At 40.7% G+C, this 18081-nt stretch overlaps 2 protein-coding genes across 8 annotated transcripts in view; one reads left to right on the top strand and one right to left on the bottom strand.

Annotated features, from left to right (window-relative positions):
• CHID1 (chitinase domain containing 1) overlaps positions 1-4628 on the top strand; it is a 302198-nt gene extending 297570 nt beyond the window's left edge. Inside the window, exon 12 of the mRNA XM_037899598.2 lies at positions 3832-4628. Within this exon, the coding sequence (XP_037755526.1) occupies positions 3832-3880 (49 nt within the window). The 3' untranslated portion in view covers positions 3881-4628. The remainder of the gene's footprint in view (positions 1-3831) is intronic.
• The window catches only part of TSPAN4 (tetraspanin 4), a 647139-nt gene that overhangs the window by 39686 nt on the left and 589372 nt on the right, over positions 1-18081 (bottom strand). The window lies entirely within an intron of this gene.

The raw sequence follows: 18081 nt of genomic DNA, 5'->3' as shown, positions 1-18081 counted from the left end.
AGATTCAATTTTTTTTCCCTAATCAACATACTAATGAATGCTGGAGAAATATTTGACTTGATATAATTGTAATTAATTTGCTGCTTTGGCCTCTTGCATGTGTAATTGATTTTATTGCCCTATCTCTTTTCCCCCATCCCTTTCTCCTAGTCTCTGCAACTGTGGAGTTGTTTGTAATGCGTAAGCTGTGAGCCAAGGATAACTGTTCATGGAAGATTTTTGAATGTTTACTACAAATATATAAATAAGATTTTTTAAGAGCGGTCTAGGACCAATTTAAGAACACATATACATACACAATTACACAAAATCAGTTAACTGTGTTTGAAAATTCATTTAAATTAAGCAGTTGCACACAGTTACCTGATAGGTACGCACAACTCTAGTAATTTTGTAGAGAAATGAGGGACATGCATGGTTGCATCCCTAAACAGACTGAAAACCAGACGCCTACATTTCTGAACTAATTTTGATGTAAAATATGCTGTGGTCAACCACAAGGAATTAGGCTTGATGCATGAATTAATGGGTGAAATCCTATGGCCTTCTATGCAGAAGATCAGACTAGATGATCACAATGATCATCTTTGGCCTTAAAATCTATGACGATACTGTCTAATATTGTCCTGTACTCTTTGTCACAAAAATGTGATTCTTTTCACAGTTACCACCAGTAGGAGACTTAAGATCAATTTTAATTTAAATATGTATCTACAGCAATTAAAGTGCTTCTTATCTCTTGGACTTTCAGGATGGCAACTTGAGCAAAATAGGCATAGTTTGCTATAACCATTTGAGTTTGTCCTTACATCACCTAGCCTCATTATCCCTTATATCCAGCAGTCTAATGTACATACATCCAGTTAACTTGTCAAGCTTTCACCAGCTCCAATATGCAATTCCTTTTGAAAGGACTCAGAATCTGTGATGATGCCGTTTCAATCCCAGCCTGTTCTTGGTTACTGCTGATGGCAGATAGAATCCAGTTTGATTTAAGGCACAATGATGGAACTGAGGTCCTTTTTGGGATTCTCTGTTCCAACGTCTTATTGTAATCAATTCTGAGGCTTTTTCAGAGTCTAATGCATTGCTTGGCATATCCAGACCCATTTCCACTGCAAACTGAATCCTAATGTGTATTGCACAATTGTGAATCCTGAAGCACATAGTCGGTATAAGCTGTTGTTTTGACAGCACAGAAGCGCTTCAGACTGCTCCTTCTGTGGTATCATTTTGTGAAAGAGACAGAAGTGTGCAGTGGGGGATATATCTCAATCTTCTTTCTGTAGCCGTAGGATGACAGACTCCTGCAGACCTGCTTGTCTCACCACTTTCAGAGGTTGGCTGCATCTAACACCTTGTCTACATAGCAAGTTACTGTGTGAAGCCAGTTAGAACATCCAGCTGAACTCTGGGACTTTCACTGCTTGGTAGCAGTGTCCACATGGGATGGTACTGTTAGCAGGCTGGTGCACTGTAAGTAAATTCACACCATGGCTTGCTGTGCAGTAACTTGCCATATAGACAAGTCCTGAGCGTACGGACCATGCAATCCTTTAAAAGGCCATTAAAGCCATTATTGGGATTAACCAATGTATTTACTAGTATCAGTTTGTACCTTTTGGGGTAATGGATTTTCAAAAACTGGCTTCCTTTTCTGTGGCCTCAACTGTTTGTCAGGTAGGGATCTAGGTACCCTCTATGTAAGCACAGGAAGGTGCTTCTGTCCAAGTGACAATGACAAAACCAGCAATTATTTTGGAGCACAAAAATATTGGCCCAGCAACAGCCGGGCTGACAACCATGCCTTTCGATTTCCCGTCAGCCTTTTTAATATAAAAGGCACTGCAGCTACTTGATTCTTTTCAGTTCAATTATCTTCTCATTAGTTTTTTTTCTGATTCACGTGAAAATGGCTTTTATCAGTGTAAGGCTTCTGGGTACAGAGCTTTTCTATGCTAGGAACTTCAAAGGTGGAAATCTCTCCCTGAAATCACTCCAGACAGTCACACTTCAGCTCTACTGAGTAAGTATCTGTCCTGCTTGGTTCTCAGCATTGCCTTAGTGGTAAAGAATGATGTATATTGTAAATCACTTGCATGGCACAAAAGGCACAATATAAACGTGGTATTGTCCTGTGTGTAGCAATGAGCATGATCCCAACCTACAAGTACCATTAAAAGGTAATTTGCCCACTACTTACTACAGTAGTATCTGAGATACTGCAGTTTACCCCTATATTTAGAAGGACATCTGCTGGCAAGAGCTGACTTTTCCCCCCGCCCCTCTAATGGCAATATTATTTTATGGTAATGTCTAAAGGCCCCAACGGAGATCAGGCCCCCATTTTGCTAGGTGCTATACAAACAGAATAAGACAGTCCCTGTCCTGAAAAGCTCAATCGCAATAGGCAAGTATTTCACAGATGGGGAACTGAGGAACAGAGAGATTAAATGACTTTCCTCACAGGAAGTCTGTGGAAGAACCAGGAATTGAATCTTGAAGGGAGATTACTGGTACATATCAGGTCTGGGGTAATTAATGTGCAATCAGAGACTGAAGTATCAGAAGAAAGAGTGCTGGAACAAATTGGTAATTTAAAAAACCAGTAAGTCACTAGGCCCCAGTGGTACACATCATGAGCTCTGAAGGGCCTCACATATTAAGTGGCTGAGCTGCTAGCAAAAATATACACTCTCGCATTAAAAACAGCTGTTATACCAGAGGATTGGAGGGTAGTAAACATTGTATCTGTATTTAAATAAAAAGACTTCAGAGGTGATCTGGAGAATTAAAAACCAGCAAGCTTTACAAGACAAATAGGTTGAAATGGTAATTAAAAAATAGAATAAAAAAACACCTGGAAGATCATGATATAATAGAGTCTAATCAGCACAGTTTCTGCAAAGGAAAATAGTATCTGACTACTCTCTCAGAATTCTTTGTTTTGACAATGCCCCTCAGGAGAAGCTACTACAGAAGCTAACTAGCCTGGGTTGAGAGGCAAAGTATTGTCATGGATCAAAAACAGACTAAGAGGCAGGAAACAGAGAGTAGGAATCAATGATTGATTTTCATCATGACAAAAAGTTAATGGCGGACTGCCTCCAGGTTCTCTATTTGATCCAGTCATGTTTAATATAATCATTAATGATCTGGAAAGTGGGGGGGGGGGGGGGGGGGGGGATGAAAAATAAAGTAGTAAAATTTCCAAATGATTAAGTGTGGGGTTTTTTTAGGTTAGTCAAATACAGAAAAGACGGCGAGGCACTTCAGAGGGACATAACCAAATTAAGTGAATGGGAAACATGATGACCAATTAAGTTTAATGCTGTTAAATGCAAAGTAATGCACATAGAAAGGAAAAAGAAACTGCTCCCACATCTTACAGGATTCTAAATAAACTATGTCAACTCCAGAAGGGGATGTAGGCATCTTTTGTAGGCAGCTCAATGAAGAACTTTGTTCAGTGTTCAGCTGTGGTCAAAACTAATGACGTTAGGATGCATAAGTAATGGGATGGCAAATAATACCAAAAATATTATAATGCCTCTATATAAATCAATGGTGTTGCCTCATCTGGAATACTATGTGTAGTACTGCTCACTGGATTTCAAAAAGGATATAGCAGAGCTTGAGAGAGTTCAGAGGAAAGCAGTGGAATAATCAAGGGCCTAGAAAAATTCATATGAAAAAAGATTGGGATTGTTGACCTTAGCAAGCAGATGAATAATAGGGGACATGACAAGAATATATAAAATGACGAATGGTATCTGGAACAAATGTTCCACCATCTCCATTGTTTAATTGTTTTTTTTTTTCCATTGGAAGGTTGCATTTCCCACCTGGAGATTGTCCTGGTGAAGATGCTAGGTGGTGACTGGAGAAGAGAAGGGAGTCATTTCCCAGTAGCTCATGGATAATAAACTGGGACAGGTGGCAATTTCCCCATGTGGACAGTACGTGTAAAGAGACTGCAGCAGAGTAAAATGATGTAGGCTGTATTTCCCTATCACTAGAGCAGCATTTGCTGTGCAAACAACAGAAACCATGCTAAGCAGCAGTAAACTTAGAAAAAGAAAGAAACTTTGAAAAGCTTGAGGAAAAGCCAAATATCAAGCTGATTCTGCTGGAAAATCTGTAATCCAGAATGTGACATGTGCATTTTATGGCTGCCATACACAACTGTGAGTTGGATCGAGGTTTGGCTCCTATCCCAGACAACATCAAGGAGGGCAGCAGAAGACAGTAGCGGTGCCTCCTGACAATGGCAGATGCTGCTTTTAGAATTACACATGGTAGGTGCCAGGTCCGTTTGTAATAGCATCAGAGTGTCAACGGAAATGTGCAGCCCATGTGTTTAGATATCAAAGTCAGCATTTGCCATGGAGGGTGTTCAGCTCTCTCTTCTCAGGGGCTCCGGCAGAGAGACAAGTTGGAGCTCGCTTTCATAATGTGTAAAGATTTCATGGAGTTTCTGGATCTCATCCAAAGAGAAGGGAGGCAAAGATACAATCTGGTGTCATAAATCTCATCCATCAACAAACCACTTTGTTACACAGGAAGAAGGAATATATTGATTTTAAAATGACGCTGTACTTTGCAATTTAAAACTTTTTTTTCTTTTATTGAGTTTTTGTGTTTATAAAGGGCACCAGCTTGACAGCTCCAGAGTCTGAAAGGCTCTGCCTGGCCAAAAGAAAAACAGCTCTCGCCAGCAGCAATACCCGCTTATTTATATTGCGGTCACCCTGGCCTGGAGGGGCCACAGCTAGGAATGAATGGGAAAGTTCTTCGTGACCCAGTTTAGTCAATGGCCTCTTTATGGAGACTCAACAAGGGTGTGTCAAATAGAATTTGGACACCTGATCACTCTGAAATGGACTGAGACTGGCAAATCAAATTGGAGAGGCCACCACACCACCGTCAGATGGCAGTCACTTTCAATCAGTTCTGAACCCTGGCTGCATTTGAATCAGTGCCCTCAAAGGGTATGTCTACCCCAGAGATTTTACTTTGAGTTAACTCACTGCCAATTACCTGCCATGTTTGTAAAGGTTAGTCTGAGGAGACGTGATTTACCCCAGGTATCAAACTAAAGTAATGTTAGTTTGGCACAAACGTTTGGGGGAGTGTCCAGACTAGACGATACAAATGTGCTAAACACCTCAAGCTATTAGTAAAACAATACTCTAGTGAATACACACTTACAATGGAACATGATAACAGTATTCATGTAAAAGGTTGTTATAAAGAGGAGGGTGATAAATGGGCTTAAATTGCAGATAAAGTTAGACATTAGGAAAAACTTCCTAACTGTAAAGGTAGCTAAGCACTGGAACAAAACCTAGGGAGGTTATGGAATCTCTGTCATTGGAGGTTTTTAAGAACACATTAGACAAACACCTGTCAGGGATGGTCTAGATAATACTCAGTCCTATTTCAGTTCCAGAAACTGGACTAGATGACCTACTGAGGCACTGTCCAGTCGTACATTTCTGTGATTCTATGCTAACTGCTAATGCTGTTCTCTGATGCCTCAGGTACTCTATGCCGCCGAGTAACACACTATTGCTCGTGACACAACTAGGAGGAGGGATCAATATATGAAACGCAGAAAACCTATCTGGCAGAAATCAGGCCACTGTCTCTCTCGGAAATGTTTGATGTCTGCTAGGCTCCCAAACAATTAACTCTTGCAGATCTGAAATAGTAGCAGGAAACTAACCAACTACAGCAAATTTATTAGAAATTGCACAGCAAACCCATAACATGCCTGTTTCTGGTTTTGCTCAGTTAGGGATGCTCCCTTCTGAGAAGACGCTTGCAAATAGGATTAATTAATAATGGAGCTCAAATGATCAGAGCTGGAAGGTCACAGCTCATATTGGGTCAGCTTGTGAATGTCACAAGTGCATCTTCTAGCCTGTTTCGTGGTACTAATGTTTGCCATGGAGACTCAAATCACCTAAGCTCTAACAAGCAAATAGATGTTTGTGTGATCACCTGCAGTACCAACAGCATGGAATTCATGGGCACCATCTGGAAAATCCTATGAGACTCTGGCATAGAAAAAACAAAAACAAAACAGGAGGTACATCTGCTATCACACAGAAATAGGAATGAGTATCTCTTGGATTTCTCTGCTGAAACAGAAAAGCACAGCATGTAATTCTAATGATACTGAGGTAGAGAGAATTACTGAGCCTGATTCTGATCGCAGGACTATCCACTCATCTCAACTTTTGTGTTGCTCCTGCTGGCTAGACAGTCAAAGATTCTCGCAGTGCTGGGGAAACTCTGGGTGGCATAGAGCTTGGCTACGCTAGCCCTACACTGCTCTCCCTTGCAACACTGGCATGCAGGGAGAGTGCATGATTGGAGTACCGTCACACTATGGCAATCCCTGGCTAGCATAATGGCTCTTCAGTGCAAAGCTGTGGGGGAATCAGATGATCCGCGCATACACAAACATATATTATGGCCCTGATTTTCCACTGATATCCACTGAGTCTGACTATTTACACCAGTGCAAAGTGGCAGGAGTGAAATGCTAGCTTTTCAATTTGGTAGTATATTACCCCCACATAGCACTCTTCTAAATGACCACAACCAGCACAGAGCAATAGCAAAAGAATGATATAATAGCCACTGGCAGAAGACTTGGACTCAGTGTCATCTTGCTGGGACAGCTAAGATGCTGCACCCAAGAAATTGCATTGAATGGCTCCTGACAGTAATCCAGGCAGGCTGCGACACTGTCAATTATAATCAAGTTTATTCAGAAATGGCCTCAGTCACAAATGGTGAGCTATCTCGTCTCTCATGGCTGAGCAGAGACTGAAGCAAAAGGTCAGGTCCATCATATATGACAAGGGTATCAGGAACGCCTCCATGGATTGTACTACACATGATTGCCTCAGACTTGTTTTGCATTTACTTGCTTTTGTTTTCCCCCTTAACATGTTAAAAAAGAGTGTTATCCAGAAAAAACAGCCTCTCTATTAATGCAGATGATGGACAGAATTCCTCACCAAACAAACTGTTGAGTAATGAAGCCAGAGTAAGACAGGATTATAATGTGGAATTCACAAGATTGTGGGAATGTCTCTGTCATTAGAGACAAAACAAAAATAAAGGGGACATGACTATATGCATAACTGAAAACAAAACTAGCAATAAGGACATTTTGCACACCTGTTTAAAAAAAATTCATACTGGGATTTTCAAAAGAGTCTAACAGTGTTAGGTGCCCAACTCCCACTGAAATTCAGGGCTCCTTTTAAGAATCTAAACCTCATTCTCAATTTCCAATGTTGGAGCTGGCAAAAAAAAAAAAAAGTAAAAATCACTTAATTCAGTGAATTTCACTTTTCTATTCTATTCACAAATTGTCTGCAATCGGTTCACAACGGTCTCCAATGCACTTGTTTGAAATGATTTACCAAATAATTTCTGTAAATAATTTTGATCTGTAGTTTGTTCACACTCATTTCCTTGAAATAGTGAATGCAGTACTCACAATTTAGAGCGGTTTTGATTGGCTATGCTTAGTCACTTTTTGTTCCCCACATGGATCAGTGTAACTTTTAGAATCAGGTTCCTGGTGTGAATACTCATGGTTACTAGTTCAGAAATGACTGCTACTCAAGAAATTCAGTCTTTCATGCTGATAATTTGACTAATTTTCATTCTGTGTCTAATATATCATTTTTAGTTAAGACTACTGAAAAGTTTGTGGCTGAGTGTCTAGTAACATCAATTTTCTTGGACTCCTGCCATCCCAGGTCCAATTGGGGTATTGTTCTGGCTGCACTGGACGATTATCTTTTCTTGGCGATGGATGATGACTAGGGTCCAAATTCTCTGAATATTTAAAACAGGGTGATCTGAGAAACTATAGGAGGGTTTGCCTGACATTGATCTCGGGCAACATCATGGAAAGACTGATATGGGACACAATCAGTAAAGAGTTATGGCAATCCACATAGTTTAATAGAAATTAGAACTTGTCAAACAAATGATATTGATTTTGATGGGCTCACAAGTTTAGTTGATAAAGGCTGTGTTGACATAATAGACTTCTGCAATGCATTTGACTTACTCCCATAGGACAGTCTGATAAAAAATAACACTAAACAAAATCAATGCAGCCCATATGAAATGGATTTAAAACTGGTTAACTTGTAGACCACAAAATGTAATTGTATGTGAGGAATCATTATCCAATGGAGGTGTTTCTAGAGGGCTCTACCCAGTGCTATCCAGTAACTTTATCACTACTCATGAAGAAAATATCAAATCATTGCTGGCAAAATTTCAGATGACCCAAAAAGTGGTTGAGCTGTAAATAATTATGGGAACATGCGAATTATACAGGCCACCTGGATCACTTGGTAAGATGGCCTCACTTGATCAACATGTGTTTTAGCAAAGCCAAATGCAGAAAGCATACATCTAGGAACAAGGAGTGGAGATCACACTTATAAAATGTGGGACTGAATCCTGGAAAGCAGGAAAGCTGTGAAAAGGACTTGGGGGTCCTGGTAGATGAACATGAGCTCCCAGAGCAATGTGTAGCTAGGATGGTGAATGCTATCCTTGGGTGTATAAGCAAGGGAATATCAAATAGGAGTAGGAAGGTGGTATTACCTCTGTATACAGCATTAGTGAGACCATTATTGGATTACCATGTCCAGTTCTGGTGCCCACACTCCAAAAAGGATGTAGAAAGATTGCAAAGCATACAGAAAAGAGCTACAAGAATGATTTAAGGTCTGGAAAGTATGCCTTATAGTGAGAGAGAAAGAGGCTCAATCTGAGAGAAAGTTGAGGTGACTTGATCTGCATGAGGTGACTGTGATAGTCTGCATGTACCTTCATGGGGAAGAGATTTATGATCATAGAAGGCTTTTTAACAGAAAAAAGGCATAAGGAGATTCAGTGGTTGAAAACAGAAATAATGTGCAAATTTTTATCAGTGAAGGTAAATAATCATTGGAACAATTTGGTGGAGTCTGTCACTTGTCTTTAAATCAAGACTGGAGGTTTTGGTTTTTGGTTTTTTTTAAAGATATGCTACAGCTCAACCAGAAGTTATGGACTTGACGAAAAAATTACCGGTTGACATTCTAGGCCTATGCTATGTAGGCCACACTAGATGATCATAACAGTCCCTTCTGGCCTTAAAATGTATTAAATTTGGCCAGCCGGTTGCAACTCTTTCTTTAGGAATTGTACCTTGCTTTTGGCATCGATACTTTGTCCATCTTGAGATTATACTAATGCAATGCACTGCATATGGGGCTTTACCTTAAATCCATCTAGAAACCAAAGCCTGCACAAAATGCAGCAGCCAACTTTGTGCATCTCACTGTGAACATTTGGCACCATTTCTCTAGGAACTGCAATGACTTAAGGTGTTTGGGTGTGACCTATAGTGCCGTAAATGGCTTATGACTCATGCACTTCTTTCCTGTGCAATGCTGCTGCGGTTACAATCAGTGGGAACCCTTTACTATGAGAGCTTCCTCCCTTGCTTGCTTCATCTGTTGGTTTTGCAGAATGCCCTGAAGGTCCATCACTGTCACAGCTCCTGAAAGTCCAGGCCTTTGGTGTGACAGAAGACCAGAGAGAATAGATGTGGTGTTGATGGTTATTTGCTTATTTAGTTTATTCCTGCAATGGGGGCTGAAGTGAAATTCTGAGATTTGAATCTTAAATCACTGTCAGGGAAGCCAAGATTTTGGGATAGGCATTTCTCATTATTTTGTACAAAGCTAGATAAATAAATAATCCCCAAGCAGCAAACAACACATCAAACTAAAGGCACCTTAGAGGAAAGGGTTTCTCTTCTTCATGGAGTTGCTAAACAGTCCAGAGATTCCCTCTCTCCCCCATCCATGCACACTGATGAAAGTGACCATTTAAACCTATTAAGAATCCTTAAACCTCTTTTGAGGCAATACAATTGGCTTATTCCATAATTCTTGAGTGTGGGGCAACGTTGTACGTATTGTTGTTGTAGCCATGTTGGTCCCAGGATATTAGAGAGACAAGATGGGTGAGGTCATATCTCTTATTGGAGCAACTTCTGTTGGTGAGCAATGTTGGCAATATTAAGCAGTCCAGAGTCTGGAGCACAAGACTGGGAACCCTACAGTGTCCTGGCTAAGTCACTGGCCTAGGCAAGCTGTTAAACTTCTTTTGCCTCAGTCAAACCAACTGGAAACCTCAGCTACAATTTGAGGCGGTCTCTGAAAACCAGTTACTGCATCCACGCTGGACCTTCCTGGAAGAATAGGTTACCCATCCCAGCACACACAGCAAAGGGGAGAGCTTTATTGCAGGAAGAAGCAAACTGTAATTCCTTTTCAAAAATAATAGTAATTCTTAAAGAAACACCTTAATTTTGACCCAATACATAATTTATGGATGAGGAAAATGCCACCCTTGAAATTACTTTGGCCCTGTAGTTTTTAACTGTCAGAGGCAATTTCTTTGAAATCTAATTCACGATTTGCAGGCTTCATTAAGTTTTCGCAAGTAATTTTAAACTTAAATCACCATCGGCAAATCCATCATTTATTGATAGAAACATTAGGGCGCTAATGGAGTGTGACTCATGATGAAACAAGATAAGAAGGGATGAGGGTGGAGAAAACTTTCCCACCTTCCACACAAGATCTTTGCAGAGAGAATCAGGCAGAGGAAATCTTAGCTCTTTTGACTGGCATACTAAGGAGAGCTTGTAAGCTGCTACTGAACTGCATTCTAAAACCCAGTCACAGAGGAACAAGCAGAACTCAAAAAATAATGTTTTCTGATTGAGATGCTGAATCAGACCCATTTTTGGAGGAAGTAAGGTGAAATACCTTCCTCTCGTAGAGAAGGGGGTAAATAAAATTCCAGAAGCAAGTGAAATAGGATGGTGAAGTCAACAAATCACATCAACCCATCTCCTCAGAATATTGAACTGGGGATCTGCGGATCTGGCAGGAGACATGGGGCAAAAGAGGGGGTTGAATACATTTTAAACTATTGTATTACTAGCTGAAACTCTCCCAGGCATACAACCTCCAAATAATATAATGCAGGTGCCTTCTGAGAAACTCCAGTGCATGCATTCACAGCCTGTGTGCATCTACCACTAGGAAGAAAGTCTCTTTCAAATATTTCCGTAACCTCCCTTGTGCTACTCTTATCCATAGATAACTAGGTAAACAGGATATTTTTTAAAAAAAATTCAGCTAGCCAGCCAGCCACTCTAATCTTCTACTCCTTATTTAAAATATAGCTACTTACTTTCTCCAGCAATTGTTGTCTTTGCTGCTCATATGTTCTGAATGGGTATGATAAATAACATACTTCACAGATAACCAGCAACCCTGAAGGCGACACTGGGTAAGGTAGTTGTAAGAACCATGTTGTCAAAGAAAGGAATGGTTGACCAGGAAATTTCTATATTAGTCAGGCAGATGTCTGCTGCTCCTCTTCCCTGTGGTAGCAGGGGATGGTAATGGGGACCAGGTTAACACCACTGAGTGTGTAGCAATATGGCAAAACAAAGCAAAACAGATATGCTTGCTCTCTATAAATATATCACAGGGATAAATACCATGGAGGGAGAGGAATTATTTAAGCTCAGTACCAATGTGGACACAAGAACAAATGGATATAAACTGGCCACCAGGAAGTTTAGACTTGAAATTAGACGAAGGTTTCTAACCATCAGAGGAGTGAAGTTTTGGAATAGCCTTCCAAGGGAAGCAGTGGGGGCAAAAGATCTATCTGGCTTTAAGATTAAACTCGATAAGTTTATGGAGGAGATGGAATGATGGGATAACATGGTTTTGGTAATTAAATATTCATGGTAAATAGGCCCAATGGCCTGTGATGGGATCTGAGTTACCCAGGAAAGAATTTTCTGTAGTATCTGGCTGGTGAATCTTGCCCATATGCTCAGGGTTTAGCTGATGGCCATATTTGGGGTCGGGAAGGAATTTTCCTCCAGGGCAGATTGGAAGAGGCCCTGGAGGTTTTTCGCCTTCCTCTGTAGCATGCGGCATGGGTCACTTGCTGGAGGATTCTCTGCTCCTTGAAGACTTTAAACCACAATTTGAGGACTTCAATAGCTCAGACATAGGTGAGAGGTTTTTCACAGGAGTGGTGGGTGAAATTCTGTGGCCTGCGTTGTGCAGGAGGTCAGACTAGATGATCATAATGGTCCCTTCTGACCTTAGTATCTATGAATCTATGAAATCTCTGCACATCTGATAGCAGCAAAATTCATTTCAATTGACCACAAGAAGGGTTAGGGAACTGGAAAGTTGAAAAGGCGCCACAGCTTCCCCCCATGCTGGTATCACACGAGGAACCAGAAGCGCGAAAACGATGAACGCTTGGAGCAAACGGAAAAACTGAAGAGAAGGGCTAGAAAACAAAATGAATGTGCTCTGCCTGGGTGAATCCCTGCACTCACAGAGAACCCCACTGACTTCAGTGGGGGTGTGTTTGAGTCCACCTGAGCAGAGCTCACTGAAGGATCAGGTCCTAAACTACTTATGGAAAAGGTTGGGTCTGTTTTAAAAGAATTGCTCCGCTCACTTTGAGTCAGTTTGTAGTTGTTGTAATAAGAATATTAAATAAGCTGCCATGCAAAGCATTTTAAATAAACACACATCTTCTTTATTAGATCTAAATTAAAGGCAAAAAAAATACGTTTACAATGCTTGGGGCTAAATTTACAGCTGGGAGCTTAATGGTTCTGCTGATTAAAAATTCACACACACCTGTTGTGCCCATAAATGATCGCATTTGCACACACAAATACGCATGGCGGTGCATCTAATTTTTCATCTGCAAGTGTGGTTACCTAATCAGTACATGCAAATAAAAGGTTAGTATGTGCAAATAAAAGGGCAAAACTGATGTATGGGAGGTTCACGGTCTGCCTTTATTTTAAAGTAGTGTTAGGACAACTGAAGTACTTGCTCAACTTTATAAGAGTAGCGGGGGCTTCCACTCACAACCATGAATTCTTCTAATAAATACCGTTACAAAGTTTTCAGCATTGTACAATGCTATTAATGTTTTTCTCCATGTTAAGTCATTTTAACATGGGGATTGTAATATTAACAGTACTTTATATTGCTGCCTTCATCAATTCTCCTTATTGTAATATACAAAATAAACAAAAGCTTTTGGGATTCCGTTATAGGTTCATTTTTATCTCAAAGCAAAGGCTGTGCAAGATTTGTGGCTTCAGACTCATAACTGGTGATACGCTTCCTTGTCCCAAACTAAATATATAAAGAGAGACTTTAACAAAATTAATTGCAATATTCACCATGCATGAATTTCAATGCTCATGTAATTCATTTTCCTGTGGAGTAGAGGATCTCTTGCTGCCAAGGTTACGGGATTCATGAGCATATCCACTCAGGCCTAATGGGGAATAAGTAAAGAATCACTCCTCTCACTGGGAGCTCGTTTTTAATCACACAAAATTACTTGTGCTGTCGGTCCACGTTCCTACCGATGTAGGCACATTAATGTAACAACTTTTGCATTTAGCATTCTGAACAATCTTTTCTAGCTGTCACTATTTTTTTTAATCATGAAAAAATAAGAAAACTGGAATCTTTGTTCCCAGCATAGGGAAGCTCTTACCCTACTCTGACTCCACTAAGTTCCATTCCGTTTCCTCAGCCTACCCAGATGCAGGGTTCAGGTACGATGTGGGGAGGCAAACTCTGCTCTTTAGGAACTCCCCACTGCAAGCAAGTGGGTGGAATCTATGCTTGAGCACCACTCCACTATTCACTGGCTAGAGCAGTTGGCCACATATGAGGGGAAGTGAGCTACATTCTGTAATGGGTGGCAGTAACTCGCCTCTGCAGAATAAGAGGGGAACAGAGGAGGCATTATGACTGATTGACAATACCTGCCCAGGGCTAGACTCAGTCTAGCCATTGGTCTATTACTGTAAACCCGGTGAAGTTCCACATTTAAATACTCTAAATATTTCTTACATTAAATAGCTTTTACACATACAAAATTTTAAAAGATCAATCATGGGTTCCTCTCCATCCATCATGCATTAAAACTCCAAACCTCTCTTTTTAATGAGTCTCCTCCCGTGTTCAGAACTTTGAGGGAATCCAGACAGGCTTCAGAGCAATTTATTTTGTTTCTTCTCTCCCCCCACAAGTTTCTGGTCTCTTTTATAGGCTAAGGAAATTAATTCTCATGTGCAATACTGGTGCTGTAACCACTCTACTTCACTTTGTAGTTGTCTCACCCATACCACTTGTGAGATGACAGCCTCACACCATATGAACCTCTAGCCTAGACTGTGTGTGTATTATATATAAGGAAACCCCACTCCCCATCTATCTGTTTCTGGAGCTATAAATTTAAATTTGTGAGCCCTTTGTGTGGTAGAAAGTAGGTCAATTGGAAGTAGGGACAAATCTACATCTACCCTTCCATTCTCCTTGGCACATGAGACATTATTAAGGGCACAAGAGCAAAGTATCCCACTGCGCAGGAAAGACAGGAAGTATGGCAAGAGACCACCCTGGCTTAACCAGGAGATCTTCTATGATCTAAAACTCAAAAAAGAGTCCTATAAAAAGTGGAAACTCGGTCAAATTACAAAGGATGAATATAAACAAATAACACAAGTATGTAGGGACAAAATTAGAAAAGCCAAGGCACAAAACGAGATCAAACTAGCTAGGAACATAAAAGGAAACAAGAAAACATTCTACAAATACATCAGAAGCAAGAGGAAGACCAAGGACAGAGTAGGCCCATTACTCAATGAGGGGAGAAAGACAATAACAGAAAATGTGGAAATGGCAGAGGTACTTAATGACTTTGTTTCGGTTTTCACCAAGAAGGTTGGTGGTGATTGGCCATCTAACATGGTCAATGCCAGTGAAAATGAGGTAGGATCAGAGTCTAAAATAGGGAAAGAACAAGTCAAAAATTACTTAGACAAGTTAGATGTCTTCAAATCACCAGGGCCTGATGAAATGCATCCTAGAATATTCAAGGAGCTGACTGAGGAGATATCTGAGCCATTAGCAATTATCTTTGAAAAGTCATGGAAGATGGGAGATATTCCAGAAGACTGGAAAAGGGCAAATATAGTCCATCTATAAAAAGGGAAATAAGGACAACCCAGGGAATTACAGGCCAGTCAGCTTAACTTCTGTACCCGGAAAGATAATGGAGCAAATAATTAAGCAATCAATTTGCAAACACCTAGAAGATAAATAACAGTCAGCATGGATTTGTCAAGAACAAATTGTGTCAAACCAACCGGATAGCTTTCTTTGACAGGGTAACAAGCCTTGTGGATAGGGGGAAGTGGTATATGTGGTATATCTTGACTTTAGTAAAGGTTTTGATACTATCTCGCATGACTTTCTCATAAACAAACTAGGGAAATACAACCTAGATGGAGCTACTATAAGGTGGGTGCATAACTGGTTGGAAAATCGTTCCCAGAGAGTAGTTATCAGTGGTTCCTAGTCTTGCTGGAAGGGCATAATGAGTGGGGTCCCGCAGGGATCGGTTCTGGTTCTGTTCAATATCTTCATCAATGATTTAGATAATGGCATAGAGAGTACACTTATAAAGTTTGCAGACGATACCAAGCTGGGAGGGGTTGCAAGTGCTTTGGAGGATAGGATTAACATTCAAAATGATCTGGACAAACTGGAGAAATGGTCTGAAGTAAATAGGATGAAATGCAATAAGGACACACCCAAAGTACTCCACTTAGGAAGAAACAATCAGTTTGCACACATACAAAATGAGAAATGACTGCCTTGAAAGGAGTACTGCGGAAAGGGATCTGGGGGTCACAAGCTAAATATGAGTCAAAAGTGTAACACTGTTGCAAAAAAAGCAAACATCATTCTGGGATGTATTAGCAGGAGTATTGTAAGCAAGACACAAGAATTAATTCTTCCGCTCTACTCGGCGCTGATTAGGCCTCAACTGAAGTATTGTGTCCCAGTTCTGGGTGCCATATTTCAGGAAAGATGTGGACAAACTGGAGAAAGTCCAGAGAAGAGCAACAAAAATTATTAAAGGTCTAGAAAACATGACCTATGAGGGAAGATTGAAAAAACTGGGTTTGTTTAGTCTGGAGAAGAGAAGACTGAGAGGGGACATGATAACAGTTTTCAAGTATGTAAAAGGTTGTTACAAGGCGGAGGGAGAAAAATTGTTCTTCTTAACATCTGAGGATAGGACAAGAAGCAATGGGCTTAAATTGCAGCAAGGGCGGTTTAGGTTGGACATTAGGAAAAACTTCCTAACTGTCAGAGTGGTTAAGCACTTGAATAAATTGCCTAGGGAGGCTGTGGAATCTCCATCATTGGGGATTTTTACAAGCAGGTTGGACAAATACCTGTCAGGCACAGATAATACTTAGTCCTGCCTTGAGTGCAGGGGACTGGACTAGATGACCTCTCAAGGTCTCTTCCAGTTCTATGATTCTATGAGCCAGAACAGTCAGTGGAATTATTGACGTTAATCTCTCCACCCTTCCAATTTTGCCGATATACAACCTAACTACATCCATTATTTTGGGCAAGGGCATAAACTGGACAGGAATCTCCTGCTCTAGTACTTGGATTTTCTGGTGGATGGGGAGACAATCAATTTTCTACATTTTGAGTATAATTCACCTCTGGTTCCCCACTCGCTACCTACTTTTATAAATCTGTCTTTTAAAATGGAATCATCTACTTTAATTCTTTTATTCTGCTTGGAATGGAAGACAAGTAACTCCTCAAGCACTTAATGCACCATTAGTTTATGAGAATTCAAGAAACTCACAAGTAAAGTGATCCAAAACCAATATATTAACCACCATGACTGCATTTTTCTTCGGAACTTCCCCTACACACACACACACACACACACACTCTATGGGGAGTGCTGAAGGCTTACTGCTGTGACTATTGATCACTGATCCACAAAAGGGGATCCATTGAGATGTTTCTGTTTAGAAAGGGAGCCTTCTTCAGATTCATCCTGACTCCACAAAATCTTCTCTCAAGCAGTTTACTCCTGCCAGATGGAATGGAAGAAAGATTGTGCTCAGATGCAAGAGTGATGGGTAACATATAAGAACCTCAATCAAGACTTTCAAAAGTGATGGGTGATTTTGGGTGCTCACCTACAGATACCTTAAAGAGGCCTAATTTTCAGAAAGTAATAAGTACCTACCCTCTGAAAAATCAGGCCTCTCTAATGAGTGTCAAGTTGGACACCTAAAAGTGAAGCAGCCAAAATTACTAAACACCTGAAAAAAAAGCTTGAGTATAGATAGATAATTGTTCAGCCCTCCAAAGTCTCCCTACTCCCATCGAGACTTGATTCCTCTCTTCACTTTTTACATCTTTTTTTGCAGCTAGCACTTACTCATTTAGAATGGCACCTGTTAACTGGCCTCAGTACAGACTATTCTTTATAGATTTCTAATTCTCGCCTGCCCACTGTATAGCTAGATTCAAACAGTTTAAGATGTCTGCTTTCCTCTTTGCTAGTTGATCACTGCTTCAAGGACTTTAGGTGTTTTAGCAAAGCCTGAGCCTTGTTCAGAGGAATGAAAGGTGTGGGGGTAAGTTCTTTAAACCCTTTTTGCAGCTCTGAAGCAAATGGAGAGTGGGTGTGGCCTCTGGTGAGGGTTAGATCAGCCTCAGGGTCATTCTGCCAGCTCTGCGCTACACAGGAAAACCCCTTACCTTGGGGGTGCACCTCAGGAGCTGGTTCCCCTGGCTATGTGTTCACCTTGCAGTGCACAGGGGCCAGAGCAGAACACAGAATTTGGCCCACAGCATGGATCTATATGGCCAAAGACCCAAAGAGTGGGAGCAAGTGCTCCATGTTCCCCATTTCCCCATACCTAGCAGTAGCTAAATACAGCTAGTTCCAGCAGTATAAGGCCAAAACAATGTATCCATTTTGCAAATGAAAATTCAAGTAGGTAGTAAAAGGAGCAGCGAGAGTACGGTTGGGAAAAACAACCCACACAGAGTCCAGAGAAAAGCCTAT

The sequence above is a fragment of the Chelonia mydas genome, chromosome 6 (assembly GCF_015237465.2).
Source record: "Chelonia mydas isolate rCheMyd1 chromosome 6, rCheMyd1.pri.v2, whole genome shotgun sequence".
Classification (NCBI taxonomy): domain Eukaryota; kingdom Metazoa; phylum Chordata; order Testudines; family Cheloniidae; genus Chelonia; species Chelonia mydas.
Note: the sequence above shows the minus strand (reverse complement) of the source record. Positions and strands in the feature narration are given on the sequence as shown.